This window comes from Saimiri boliviensis, chromosome 15 (genome assembly GCF_048565385.1).
Source record: "Saimiri boliviensis isolate mSaiBol1 chromosome 15, mSaiBol1.pri, whole genome shotgun sequence".
Classification (NCBI taxonomy): domain Eukaryota; kingdom Metazoa; phylum Chordata; class Mammalia; order Primates; family Cebidae; genus Saimiri; species Saimiri boliviensis.
The window spans coordinates 91785590-91799806 of record NC_133463.1 but is presented as its reverse complement, the minus strand read 5'-3'; the positions used below and the strand labels follow the sequence as shown (position 1 = coordinate 91799806).

Sequence of the window (14217 nt, the reverse complement as noted above, 5' to 3'; positions counted from 1 at the left end):
GTCCTCCCAACTCAGACTCTGGAGTAGCTGGAACCACAGGCATGCACCATGACACCTGGCTATTAATAAGTTTCTGTTGTCAGCCACGCGAGTTGGGTCACACCTTTAATCCTAGCACTTTGGGAGGCTGAGGCAGGTGGATCACCTGAGATCAGGAGTTCAAGAAGAGCCTGGCCAATATGGTGAAACCCCGTCTCTACTAAAAATACAAAAATTAGTCAGGTGTGGTAGCAGGCGCCTGTAATCCCAGCTACTCAGGAGGCTGAGGCAGGAGAATCACTTGAACCCAGGAGGCAGAGGTTGCAGTGAGCCGAGATCACACCACTGTACTCCAGCCTGGGGGACAAAAGTGAAACTGTCTCAAAAAATAAGTTTCTGTTGTTATTGTAGATAATGTTTTTTTAATACTTTCTAGCGGGTCACTAATGGTATAGAAAAACGCTCTTGGCTTTTTTGTAGGTTGGTCTTGTAACTGGCAACCTTGCAGAACTTTTTTTTCTTTTTTGAGACAAGGTCTTACTCTGTCACCCAGGCTGGAGAACACTGGCATGATCATGGCTCACTGCAGCCTCAACTTCCTGGGTTCAAGTGATCCTCCAACCTCAGCCTCCCAAAGTGCTGGGATTACAGGGGTGAGCCACCATGCCTTGCCAGAACTTCTAATTATCCTAATAGTTTGGCCAGGAAGGTGGACAGGTGATGAATAACGACCATCTTCCCTTCCTCTCTGGTTCTTTTCTTTCCCTACAGAACCAGCAGAGGACCCCATCTGCAGTGAGAGGCAGGCCTTCCTGTTCTTGACCTTACAGGGAATGTGCATAACACTTCCCATCAGTTACGATACAGACTGAGGGTTCAGGTATACAAACTTTGTTAAGTTAAGGAAGTTCCTATTAAAGCTTAGTTGTTAAGAATTTTAGGCCAGGACCAGGCGTGGTAGCTCACACCTGTAATCCCACAACTTTGGGGGGTTGAGGGGGGTGGATCATGAAGTCAAGAGATTGAGATCATCCTGACCAACATGGTAAAACCCTGTCTCTACTAAAAATACAAAAAAAATTAGCTGGGTGTGGTGGCATGCGTCTGTAGTCCCAGCTACTCAGGAGGCTGAGGCAGGAGAATTGCCTGAACCCAGGAGGCGGAGGTTGCGGTGAGCCGAGATCGCGCCATTGCACTCCAGCCTGGGCAACAAGAGCGAAATTCTGTCTCAAAAAAAACCAAAACAAAACAAAACAAAAATGGGCCAGGCGCGGTGGCTCCAGCCTGTAATCCCAGCACTTTGGGAGGCCGAGGCGGGTGGATCACGAGGTCAAGAGATCGAGACCACACTGGTCAACGTGGTGAAACCCCGTCTCTACTAAAAATACAAAACATTGGCTGGGCGTGGTGGCACGTGCCTGTAATCCCAGCTACTCAGGAGGCTGAGGCAGGAGAATTGCCTGAACCCAGGAGGCGGAGGTTGCGGTGAGCCGAGATCGCGCCATTGCACTCCAGCCTGGGTAACAAGAGCGAAACTCCATCTCAGGGAAAAAAAAAAAAAAAACTTTAGGGCAGGCACACTGTAATCCCAGCACTGAAAGGCTGAGGCAGGCAGATCACTTGAGGTCAGGAGTTCATGACCAGTCTGGTCAACATGGTGAAACCCCATCTTTACTAAAAACATAAAAATTAGCCAGGCACGGTGGTATGCTCCTGTAACCCCAGCTACTTGAGAGGCTGAGGCAGGGGAATCACTTAAACCCAGGAAGCAGAGGTTGCAGTTGGACGAGATCACACCATTGCACTCCAGCCTGGACAACAAGAGCAAAACTCCGTCTCAGGATGAAAAAAAAATTATTAAAAGCTTTTTCTGCAGTGATTGAACTCAGACACTACTTTTCTTTTCTTTTTTTTTTTTTTTTTTTGAGAGACAGAGTTTCGCTCTTGTTACCCAGGCTGGAGTGCAATGGCGCGATCTCGGCTCACCGCAACCTCCGCCTTGGGGGCTCAGGCAATTCTCCTGCCTCAGCCTCCTGAGTAGCTGGGATTACAGGCACGCGCCACCACGCCCAGCTAATTTTTTGTATTTTTAGTAGAGACGGGGTTTCACCATGTTGACCAGGATGGTCTCGATCTCTTGACCTTGTGATCCACCCGCCTCGGCCTCCTAAAGTGCTGGGATCACAGACGTGAGCCACCGCGCCCGGCCCCACTACTTTTCTTTAGTCTGTTACTGTGATAAAAGGAACTGACAGCTCCTCAACGCTGGGCAGGCCTTGAGTTCTGAGCTAAACCCTCCCACATAAGGTGTTTTGAAAGGCATGGTCTTGGCCAGGCGCTGTGGCTGATGCCTATAATCCCAGCACTTTTGGAGGACAAGGCGGGTGGATCACCTGAGGTCAGGAGTTCGAAACTATCCTGGCTAGCATGGTGAAACCCTGTCTCTACTAAAAATACAAAAAATTAGCCAGGCGTGGTGGTGGGCACCTGTAATCCCAGCTACTCAGGAGGCTGAGGCAGGAGAATTGACTGAACCCAGGAGGCGGAGGTTGCAGTGAGCCAAGATCACGCCATTGCACTGCAGCCCGGGTAACAAGAGCAAAACTCCATCTCAATAAATAAATAATAAAAGTACGTCCTTGGGTTCAGTAACCTGCCACTTCATGCAAAACCTCACATCTATACTCATCATTACACACCTGCATTTCCTCACGCGCTCTGACAGTGATTTGACCGAGACCTCACAGAACGGAGGAGGCAACTCTAGATCTTTTTCTATTTCCAAATGTACTTGTACTGGACAGGAATTAATTGTTCCTCAAAAGTTTGGCAGAATTCAATCGTAAAACCATATGGGTCCTGAGCTTTTTTTTTTTTTTTTTTTTTAATTTCTTTTTTTTCTTTTATCCAGCCCAAAATGTCATGGGCTTGTTTTAAGGAAGAAATGTCTTAGAATATTATTTCCACGGCCGGGAGTGGTGGCTCATGCCACTCAGCACTTTGGGAGGTCGAGGCGGGTGAATCACCTGAGGTCAAGAGCTCAACATTTTAGTCTCTACTAAAAATACAAAAATTAGCCAGGCGCAGTGGCGCGTGCCTGTAACCCCAGCTACTAGGGAGGCTGAGGCAGGAGAATTGCTTGAACCCGGGAGGCGGAGGTTGCAGTGAGCTGAGAATGCACCATTACACTCTAGCCTGGGTAACAAAAGCAAAACTCCGTCTCAAAAAAAAAGGGGAATATTATTTCTGTTGCTTTATTGGCTTATTTAAGTTCTCTAACTGCTTTTTGTACCAATCTTGACATTTGTCTCTTTCTAGGAGCCTAACCATTTCACCCGGTTGTAAAAGTCATTACCCGGCGACTGTTCACAGTGCTTACACCATGTTTACTTGCTCTGTGGCTGCCGTCCCTCTTCCCCTTCATTTCTGGGATGCAGCCAGGACCATCCGGGTGGTAGAGGGTGGGGCCCAGCTGGAGTGGGCCAGGCGAGGGGCAGAGCGAAGCGGCAAACCCACACCCCCACACTTCTCAGAAAGTCTCCTTGCAGATTTCACCACGCCAGCATCTCTAGCTTTCTGGCCCTCTCCTCTATCATCCAGAAAGTCCCATGGAAAAACGAGCCCCACTGCCAAGGCCATGGGGGACCCGGCACCTCTGTCTCTCAGTTGTTCTCAGATCTCATTCACCCAACCTGGAGAGGGGTCCCCACTGCTCAGCCTCCTCCCAGATCGCTTCCTCTCCAGCAGGGCCTTCAAGACTCCCCCCGCCCTCCCTGCAGCCCAGGGCCTCTCCTCTGCTCCTCTCAGCTCAGCCCCTAGAAACCCCAGGCAGTCTCAGGCCTCCCCCAACTGGCGCTTCAGCCACACTGACCTATCTCCCAGACCTCCTGTACCGGGCCTGCACTGGGCCTGAGCACCTACTCCTGCCACCTTCACGCCGGGGACTCCTACGTCACCTGCACTGCCGCTGCTGGGCAGGGCAAGAGCACGGCAACATCGCTAAGAAGTCACCCAGGTGAATCTCAGGGAATACCCACCCCTTAGCCCCATGTGGCTGAGCTGTCCACCCGACTTACTTTCTGCACCCCTCATCTGGCAACTTTACACTGAGGAGTCTACAGCACCAGGACCCGCCCCACCCATGTCCGCCTCCTACCTGGGAGTGCAGTGCGGCCAGGAGGGCATCCAGCTGGGTGTCCAGTGTGCGGCTGCCCACACTCACAGCTGCCTCAAGGATCTGGCCCAGGCTCTGCTCGGTGTAGGGAGAAAAGGCCACCAGTCCTACCTCCAGCCCCCTGAACTGACTGTGAGGTCAACCAGAGCCTCGCAGTTGGGCCACAGGAAGACATGGGCCAGGAGTACATGGGACCCATCTTGGGGCTCAAATGAGGAGGCCCTTCATCTACCTCTAGAACTCAGAGCTGGGGAGGAGGGTGGTGAGGGCCCAGGAAAGGGGATCCCTAGACCACAGGTGCCACAGACCAAGAGGTTCCTGGCACCGTCCAGGGCAGAGCAATGGGAAAACTCTAAGCTGGTCCCCGCAAGGGCTCTGTCCTTCATAGCCCACCACTGAGCCCTAGCAGAGGACTCAGGGCCACCCCCGTGGAATCGGATTGGAGGGTCTTTGAGGACTAGGCAGGTGGACCTGCCCTGACTGCAGATACCTTGGACACGTAGAAGGTCTCTGAGTGCTTCTTGTAGAGGGCGAGGATCCCAGGGAGGAGCTTGGGCAGCTGCTCTTCCAGCCTCTCGCTGGGCAGCAGGTGGCTCATAGGCCCCAGAGCCTCCACCACGGCGAGCCGGAGCTGAGAGGGGACAGTGGGCAGGAAGCTCACACTGCTCAGTCAACACCAACTGCTCAGAGCATGTCCAGCAACCACCCGGAGCGGAGGTGAGCAAACACCGGGATGCCAGTGGGTGCTACAGGGACTGGGAAGTAAGCCAGAACCCAACAGACAGCTGTGGGGTTACCAAGGCAAGCTAGACGGCGGCCAGGCCAACAGGGTTTGGAGGAGATGCTCAGTGTCCCGCCAGCAGCACTGGGTCTCTGGGCAGAAGGAAAACCCATAGTGACGGGGCCCTCTGGCACCCCTCACAAGTATGGGACCTGTATGTAGGTGGGGTCCTGAGCAGGTATGTCGGCCTAAAGGTGGCTGGGCATAGTGACTCACACCTGTAATCCCAGAGCTTTGGGAGGCTGAGGTGGGTGGATCACCTGAGGTCAGAAGGTCGAGACCAGCCTGGCCAAAATGGCAAACCCTCATCTCTACTAAAAATACAAAAATTAGCCAGGTATGGTGGTGGGCGCCTGTAATCCTAGCTACTCAGGAGAATGAGACATGAGAATCACTTGAACCCAGGAGGCGGAGTCTGCAGCGAGCCAAGATCATGCCACTGCACTCCAGCCTGGGTGACGGTGAGACTTTGTCTCAAAATAAATAAATAAATAAATATAAACACAGGTGAGCCACTTCAGCTCTCCCATGCACCACCACCACCCTCTGATCAATTTGCCATGGGCAGGGAACGTGGGGAGGAAAGCGCCCTGGCATGAGGCGTAGACTGAGGCAGCTGTGGGGCATACCTTGGCTTCTCTACTCTGCAGCCAGTGGTGGAAGAGAACGTCGTAGGCGCTGAAGATATCAGTGGCAAAGGCATCTTTTCTGACCGTGGGGTCTGGGGCTCGGTCCAGGTTAGCCAGGTACTCCAGGGCACCCTCGCTGAAGCGCTGCAGAGCTACGACACCGGCCAGTGGTGAGTGGCTGCAGGCCGTGGGCTTGTGACGATGCCCAACACCTAGGTCTGCAGCCTGCCCCTTCCAGAAATCCCACGGCAGCCTGCAAGATGCCCTCCCTAGTACACCAGCCAAGCACAGAACTCCAGGACTATACAGAGGTGAAAGGTGTCTCTCCAAATTCATGGACTTAATGGAAATAGGGTCTTTACAGATGTGACTTTTTTTTTTTTTTTTTTTTTGGAGAGAGAGTCTCAATCTGCCACCTAGGCTGGAGTGCAGTGGCTTGATCTCAGCTCACTGCAACCTTTGCCTCCTGGGTTCAAGAGATTTTTCTGCCTCAGCCTCCCAACTAGCTGGGACTACAGGTACGTACCACCATGCCTGGCTAATTTTAAATTTTTAGTAGACACAGGGTTTCACCATGTTGGCCAGGCTGGTCTCAAACTGCTGACCTCAAGTGATCTGCCCACCTTGGCCTCCTGAAGTGCTGGGATTACAGGCGTGAGCCACTGAGCCTGGCCAGATGTGACTGTTAAAATGAGGTCATAGCAAAGTGGGGTGGGCTGTAACTCCAACATGTCAGCATCCTTACGAGAAGAGACACAGGCCGGGCACGGTGGCTCACCCCTGTAATCCCAGCACCTTGGGAGGCCGAGGCAGGTGGATCACAAGGTCAGAAGATCGAGACCATCCTGGCCAACATGGTAAAACCCTGTCTTATAAAAAATATATATATTGAGAAAAAAAAAAGAGACACAGAGGCAGGGGGAAGATGGCCATGTGACGCGGAGGCACAGACAGGCGAGGCAGCCTCAGGCCAAGGACACACAGAATCCATGGCCCCACCAGAAGCTGGGGAGGCCTGGAATGAATGATCTCTCTGGGTCCCCAAGAAGGAGCCAATCCTGCCAACATCTCGAGCTCAGACTTCCAGCCTCCTAAACTGTGAGAAAGCACATTTCTGTTGTTTGAAGCCACCCGATTTGCACTTGGTGCTCTGTCACCAAAGGAAACTGCTGCAAGTACCACCCTCCTCCCAAAAACACCCTCCGGCCACAGGTTCCCGCCAACGCCAGTCTGCCACAGACAAGAGCAGCAGCACCACGCCCACCCACCCTCACAGACAGACTTGTGAGACACATTCTGCCGAAGGCTGCCGTGGTGGGCACAGTGCGGGCAGGAAGAGCCACAGCAAGAACAATGGCCAAGGCGGAGGGGCACCAGGACACCAGGGTCAGCATGAGGCCCTCCCACAGGTGGGCAGCTCCTGACAGCGCACCGATGCCTATGGATGAGACCTGTGGACGTGACTCAGCTATGGCCTTGGGCTAACTGTGCAGGCAGAGCTGGGAGCAGGCAGAGGCCTGGGCAGGTGGCCGCCTGGGCTTCGAGTGGCACAGACATATGGGTGGAGAGTCAGAAAACACTGGCTATGGGGCCTGGAGCCCAGGACATGGGCCTAACTTAGGTGCAGATGTGTCAGTGGTCAGTGGGCCTGGGCCCTAGGTGAAGGGGAAACATGGGGCACAGGGAGGCCAGCACCTACAGCCCTGCTAAGGACCAGGTGGAGAGGCGGAAACTGGAGGGGGAAACACAAGGGGACCCTGAGCCCCAGGGCAAAGTCCAGAGGTCCTGGAGGATACACCCACCACACCGGGAGGGGGCTACACAGGGCATAAGACCAAGGGGTGCTGCTATGACCACCTCGGCTGCCCCAATCTCGAGTTCTTCTGATGGGCCCACTCTCTCCGGAGTGGCTGCTGACTGCCATTCCCAGCAGCACTGCTGCAGGCCTTGCTCCAGTGTACAATCTCATCTTGGTATTTTCAGACATTTACTTTTAATTTCCTCCAAACTGCTCAATGTGAGATGAGACTTCTTTGAAACCAGTGGGCTGATCCCCTTTCTATGTGTATGATGGCTGGCTGTGTGGTTCCGACCTTCTCTTCCCCCGTTCTTCTGAGCTGTAGTCCCCCTTCTGATTTCATAGCAGTTCTTCCCACATCTGCTCTAAAAAGCAGCTCAGAGGTCCAGGCCAGACTGCCCAGGCCTAGTCCTGGCTCTCCCACTCCCCAGCTGCATGGCCTGGGACGAGTTACTCAGCCACTCTGTGCCTCAGTTTCCTCACCTATGAGGCAGTGACTGGGTACGGTGGTTCATGCCTGTAATCCCTGCACTTTGGGAGGCCGAGACGGGTGGATCACTTGAGGTCAGGAGTTCGAGACCAGCCTGGCCAACAGGGTAAAACCTCGTCTCTACTAAAATACAAAAAATTAGCTGGGCCTGGTGGCAGGCACCTGTAATCCTAGCTACTTGGGAGGCTGAGGCAGGAGAGTCACTTGAACCCTAAGGAAATGGGGCAGTGGCAGCACCTGACCCAGGGCTGCTGTGAGGCCCCCCGGGGCTGATGCAGACATGGTGCAGAGGGCCAGGTCGGGATCTACGTGCCAGTTCCCACTGGCCTTAGGCCCTGTCCACTGCTGCTCCCAGGGCCATGGCTGAGCCCTTCCACTTCTTATAAAGTAGAGAAAAGTTTTTGTGGTGTCTTCTGTGGTAATTCTTTTTCTTGTTGATGTTCACCTACAGTTCTATGCATTTTTTCAGATCTTCTGATGAGCAAATTTCTTTAATTTGCCATATCTAACTTGTTAATCTTTTCCTTGGTGATTTATGCTTTTTGTATCTCACTTTAAACCCAGCCTGGAAGAACCAAAGGGTGCAGGTGCTCCCGGCAGTTCTGCGAGGCTTGCCGGCCCCTGGCTCTCCATGCTTGGGCAACCATCTCACACCCTTTTCTTGCCATAAATCCCTCATCACAGTGGGCTAACAACCTCACCAAAGAGGACGCTGAGACCACTGGAACCCACACCTATGCTCTGTGATTCCCACACCCCCACCTGGCTCCCGTGTAGCCAGTGGTCCCCAGAAAGCCTCCTTCTGGCACCAATCCTGCAGCAGGGTCCTGTCCCAACCCTGAAAGAGCAAAGGCCCTGAGAAGCATCATCCAGACAAAACATCTCCAGCTGCACCCTCGTCCCTTCATGAGGCCACTGGCCACCTGCTAGCCTGCCTTCAAAAATCCCCTTCACAGGGCCACCAGCACCCCCAGAAGCTAACCCAATGGTCGACTCAGGCCCTGTGGGACTCTCATTAGAAGCTCACCAGAATCTGTGATGACAGATTAACAGAGGAGCTGGTGCCTTTGAGTCTAGTACGGGAATGCAGATGATCTTTAGCTGCTGAGCCTCCAACAGCATCCTGCTAAACTCTGCTCACCGCTAATGATTTGTGGGAATGTGTTGGGATTTTTATATAAACAATTTTATTAAGTGAAGACCAAAAACCTTTGGTTTTTTCCATTCCTTATTTGTCTGGGTGGTTGATTATAGGGGGTTTTTTTTTGTTTTGTTATTTTTTTCGGTTTTTTTGAGACAGCGTTTCGGTCTGTCACTCAGGCTGGAGCGTAGGGACACGAGCTTAGCTCACTGCAGCCTCAACTTTCTGGGCTCAAGTGATCCTCCCACCTCAGCCTCCCAAGTAGCTAGGAATACAGGTGTGTGCCACTGTACCTGGCTAATTTTATGTTATTTTTAAGAGACAGAGGTCTCACCATGACACCCAGATTGGTTTCAAACTCCTGGGCTCAAGCGATCCAACCACCTTGGCCTCCCAAAGTGCTGGAATTACAGGTGTGGGCCACCATGCCTGGCCTGAATTTTTAGTAAGAATCAACAAGGGCGGTGGCCTTCTGGTTTTCCTTCTTATGTTGATCCATGTGAGGGTCCATCTTCCCAATGTGGAGGTGGCCTCTCACTACTGGGGTGACCCCCCCTCTCAGAACACGGCTAGCCTCAGTGCCAGGCAATATGGATTTTGTTCTATGGTCAGGAATCACAGCGGGGTATGCAAGGTGATAGGAATCTGCTTTGCTCCAAGTTCTGGGGTATGAAGGATTACTATACCCCAACTAGGACACCCGAAACCATCTCAGACTCGGGTCCAGCAGCAGGGGCATCAAGAAGGGCAGACTCTGAGTGAGGATGGCCCTAGGTCTCTTTTGTGGTGATACTCAGGTTTTAAAAATAATTTGGGGCTGGGCGCAGTGGCTCAAGCCTGCAATCCCAGCACTTTGGGAGGCTGAGGCAAGCAGATCAACTAAGTTGAGGAGTTTGAGACCAGCCTGGCCAACGTGGTGAAATTCCATCTCTACTGAAAATACAAAAATTAGCCAGGCATGGTGGTGGGTACCTGTAGTCCCAGCTACTTGGGAGGCTGAGGCAGGAGAATCACTTGAGTCTGGGAGGCAGAGGTTGCAGTGAGCTGAGATCGCGCCACTGCACTCCAGCCTGGGTGACAGAGTGAGACTCTGTCTCAAAAAAAAAAAAGATTTTGAAACTGTCATTTTTGCTTCATTTCCCCTGAGGACTGGGAGAGCCCACTGTGGAGCCCAAGAAGGACTGCCCAGGGACTGGAGCTCTCCCAGAGCACTCGCTGCCTGGCTTTCAGAGGTGGCTGCACTGGGCATGCGGTACCTTGGTGGTTCTTGCTGGCCCCCTGCAGTCCCTGTGCTGCCCCTCACTGTCTCAGCACCATCCCTCATCCTCCCTTCCAAGGTCTCCACGCCTCCCCTCTCCATCCCCCCCAGTCCCCCGTGGTCCCCACGCCTCCCCTCTCCATCCCCCCTAGTCCCCTGTGGTCCCCATGCCTCCCCTCTCCATCCCCCCCAGTCCCCTGTGGTCCCCGCACCTCCCCTCTCCATCCCCCTCAGTCCCCCGTGGTCCCCGCACCTCCCCTCTCCATCCCCCTCAGTCCCCCGTGGTCCCCACACCTCCCCTTGCTGTCCCCACATCTCCACACCTCCCCTCTCCATCCCCCCCAGTCCCCCGTGGTCCCCGCACCTCCCCTTGCTGTCCCCACATCCCTTCACCTCCCCTCTCCATCCCCCTCAGTCCCCCGTGGTCCCCACACCTCCCCTTGCTGTCCCCACATCCCTTCACCTCCCCTCTCCATCCCCCTCAGTCCCCTGTGGTCCCCACACCTCCCCTTGCTGTCCCCACATCCCTTCACCTCCCCTCTCCATCCCCCCCAGTCCCCCGTGGTCCCCACACCTCCCCTTGCTGTCCCCACATCTCCACACCTCCCCTCTCCATCCCCCCCAGTCCCCCGTGGTCCCCGCACCTCCCCTTGCTGTCCCCACATCTCTTCACCTCCCCTTTACCACTGGGCTTGTCTCTCCCTTTTCTCTTGATAAGGCAACAGCTTAACTATTTAATTCACTTTTTTCAAAGAACTTGGTATAGAACATGTTTTGCCACTTGCTTATTTTCTAACGTATTAGTTTCCGTGTTTTCTGCCTTGCTCAGGTCTGGGCAGGTAAGAAGAGGAGCACAGCAGCGACGCACATTGCAACGGCCTGACACATACAGTGAGACGGGAGGGCTCAGCCCCCACCTCCCGCCCTGCAGAGGCCACAGAAGCCAGAAAGGGTCAGGCGGCCCAGCACCGGGGTTCCAGTGGAACCGGCAGTCATGGCCACCCCCTTACTCTTTAATGGCAACGGTTCTGTCTTTGTTTCTAGACTGTATTTGGTTCTCTGTCCTCATAGGACCTGCCGCGTCTCGATTTCACCTCTTTATCCTGCTGTTTCTATCCTCCATCTCGTCCATCCAATCATGTCACTTTCTGCTCTAAGGCGCCTTTTATCTGTGCTGATGTGCATGTTTTGTGCTGTGACTGACCCTGCCGGTCCTGGCCGTGGAGGGCTGCTGGCCCCACACCAGAGCTCAGACCCCGCGCTCCAGCAGAGCAGTGCTTCCGCGGCCGTGCGCCTCGGGCCAGAGCCACCGCCGCGCGGCCTGCCTGGGACACCAACGCTGAGGAGGACACTGCAACCCAGCCCGTTTACTAGGCTGATGACCCAGCTTAAGGGCTCCCCGGTCCAAGAGAAAGAGTAACCTTGAAGCCTACAGCTACATGAGGATAAACCATGGTTACGAGTTCTCAGGAGAGGGAATTTAAAGGAAATTCCAAACAAAACGGACTACGTCCCAAGGTGCACAGTGGAAGGTTCCTCGTCAATCACCTTTTTGCTGAGGGGGCCTTGGAGGGTCTGATATAGGTGGGCTCTGGCGCAATGCAAAGAAAGGCCTTGTCTCCCATGTGAAATCGAGGCAGGCAGGTGCCCGGGGCCACTGGAGACCTCCAACCCTCGCTTCTCTTAGTCTCTGTGTCCCTAGGTTTCTCCTTCTCATTGGCCAAGCCGAGGTCAGAAGCTGACCTCAGACTTGTGAGGTCATCTCATCAGCATTCGAGGTATTCTGTAGTGGGAGTGTTTTTCAGGGTAACAGACCACCATATTGCCAGAAGCAGAAAGCCTACCCCTATTGTGTTATTAGGTTGTGATTTTTTTTTTTTTTTTTTTTTTAAGACAGAGTCTTGCTCTGTCACCAGGCTGCAGTGCAGTGGCTTGATCTCAGTTCACTGCAGCCTCCACCTCCCTGGCTCAAGCAATCCTCTTGCCTCAGCCTCCCAAGAAGCTGGGACCACAGGCATGTGCTACCATGCCTGGAAAATATTTTAAAATATTTTGTGTAAAGATGGGGTCTTACCATGTTGCCCAAGCTGGTCTCGAACTCCTGGGCACAGTGATCCTCCCTCCTTTACCTCCCAAAGTACTAGGATTACAGGCATGAGCTACCATACCCAGCTGGTTTTAATTTTTTTGTTTGAGACACAGTCTCACTCTGTCACATGGGCTGGAGTACAGTGGCGCAATCCTGGCTCACTGCAGCCTCCACCTCCCAGGCTCACCCAATCCCTCTGTTTCAGCCAGAGTAGCAGGGACTACAGGCAAGCGCCACCATGCCTGGCTAATTTTTGGGTATTTTTAGTAGAGATGGGGTTTCGCCATGTTGGCCAGACCGGTCTTGACCTCAAGTGATCTGCCTGCCTTGGCCTCCCAAAGTGCTGGGATTTCGGGCATGAGATATTGCGTCATCTCTTGACCCCCCGTCTCTGCTAATCCTTTCTAGGGTGCCTCTGACTGGAGTGCAGGCTTCAGGTTCAGCCTGCTAGTTCGTCCTTCTCTTTCTCTCCTGCTTTCCATATTTTTGGCTTTTTCCTCTGTTTTCTGGAAATTTCCACAACTTTCTCTTCCAATGTTTATATTATTTTTTCCATTTCTATTATGGCATCTTTAACTCACAGAAGGTCGATTTTATTTTCTGAATGTGGCTTCTTCATGGTGACACCTCTTGTCCCACGAATGTGTGGTTTGCACTGATTTCCCTGAGAATATTAATCAGGGATTTTCTTTTTCTGTTATTTTCTGCTCCCTGAACCACCTACATCCCCAATTAGTGTCTCTTTCTTTTGCTGCTGCCTTTCCTACTGGAGGGGTTCCTCGGCTGGGAGGAATTACTGGCTGCCTGCCGGCTGGACAGTGTGGCCAGGCCAGCCACACCCCACCACTGGGAGCCTTCCCTGAGGCTCCTCACCTCCTAGCTGCAGTGCCCTGAGGGCACTCCTGTCCTTGGCACAGTGCCTGTCCCGGCTGGACCTGAGCCTTCCGCAGTGGACACAGGCCTGCTACCCACCGCTACTAGGTCTCACCCGGCTGATATGGGCTCTGCTGGCCCCAGGCTGCTCCAGCCAGCAGGACCACACCCCCTCAGATGCATAGAGGGGACGCTCCATTTGTGGTGGGAAGCACCCATCCCATACGAGGAGGCCCCACAGAATCCCCACTGGCTGAACCCACGTGTTTGACACAGCAAATGCCAACATGGTAGGACCCGGAGTAGCTGCAGGTCTGCTATGAAGGTAAGCAAGAGGTGCTCAGAGCTGCAAGTCAGTTTTTGCTGAGCGCCTCAGCAGTTGAAGGTATCAAGGCCATGTACTTCCCAGAGGAGACACAGAGTCACAGGGCTCAGCAGGCGCCCCAGCTGCCCCGTCATCAGGTCTCTGCCTTGTAGCCTGGATAGCTCGTTCTGTGTTCCGGGTACTTTAGCTGAGTCCACACCCACACCCACTTCCACTCTGTTCCTTCACACCTGGCTCAGCGTGCAGCTGCCCCCATCCTGTCACCAATCCCATTTTTAGCCAAAACTGGCCGCAAGGTTACCATCCCTTCTACCCAAGGGGCTCTACCCTCACCCACAGATGAGAAAGAGCCTGTGAAGGAGTACCCCAATGATGAACGCATCCATCAAAGAGGAGGGCCAGGAGAGATGGAGCGAGTGCAGGGGCCAGGGGGAGGGTGGTGGGGCCCTGAGATCTGAACCATGAGCAGAGCAGGCGGGCCCAAATGCTCCAAACCAACCCTTCTGCCAACGGAGCCTAGCCCAGCTCTGTAACCACACCCTCCATGCTCAGAAAACATGCCCTGCCCAGGCCCTACCAGGCCCCTCCCCAGTCACCGGGCCCTCCCACACCGGCTGCCTCCCTGGCCTGGAACCAACAAACCCTTGCCCTGCCTCCCAGGGCTGGGTCTTTACAAGAGG

The 14217-nt window shown here is 53.8% G+C and overlaps 1 protein-coding gene across 5 annotated transcripts in view; it reads right to left on the bottom strand.

The window, feature by feature from the left end:
- MROH1 (maestro heat like repeat family member 1) overlaps positions 1–14217 on the bottom strand; it is a 112671-nt gene that overhangs the window by 63747 nt on the left and 34707 nt on the right. For all 5 annotated transcript variants that reach the window (XM_074387281.1, XM_074387282.1, XM_074387284.1 and 2 more), the window contains 3 exons: positions 5564–5715; positions 4644–4784; positions 4136–4228 (listed from right to left, as the gene is read on the bottom strand). In XM_074387281.1, the coding sequence (XP_074243382.1) occupies positions 4136–4228; positions 4644–4784; positions 5564–5715 (386 nt within the window). The remainder of the gene's footprint in view (positions 1–4135; positions 4229–4643; positions 4785–5563; positions 5716–14217) is intronic.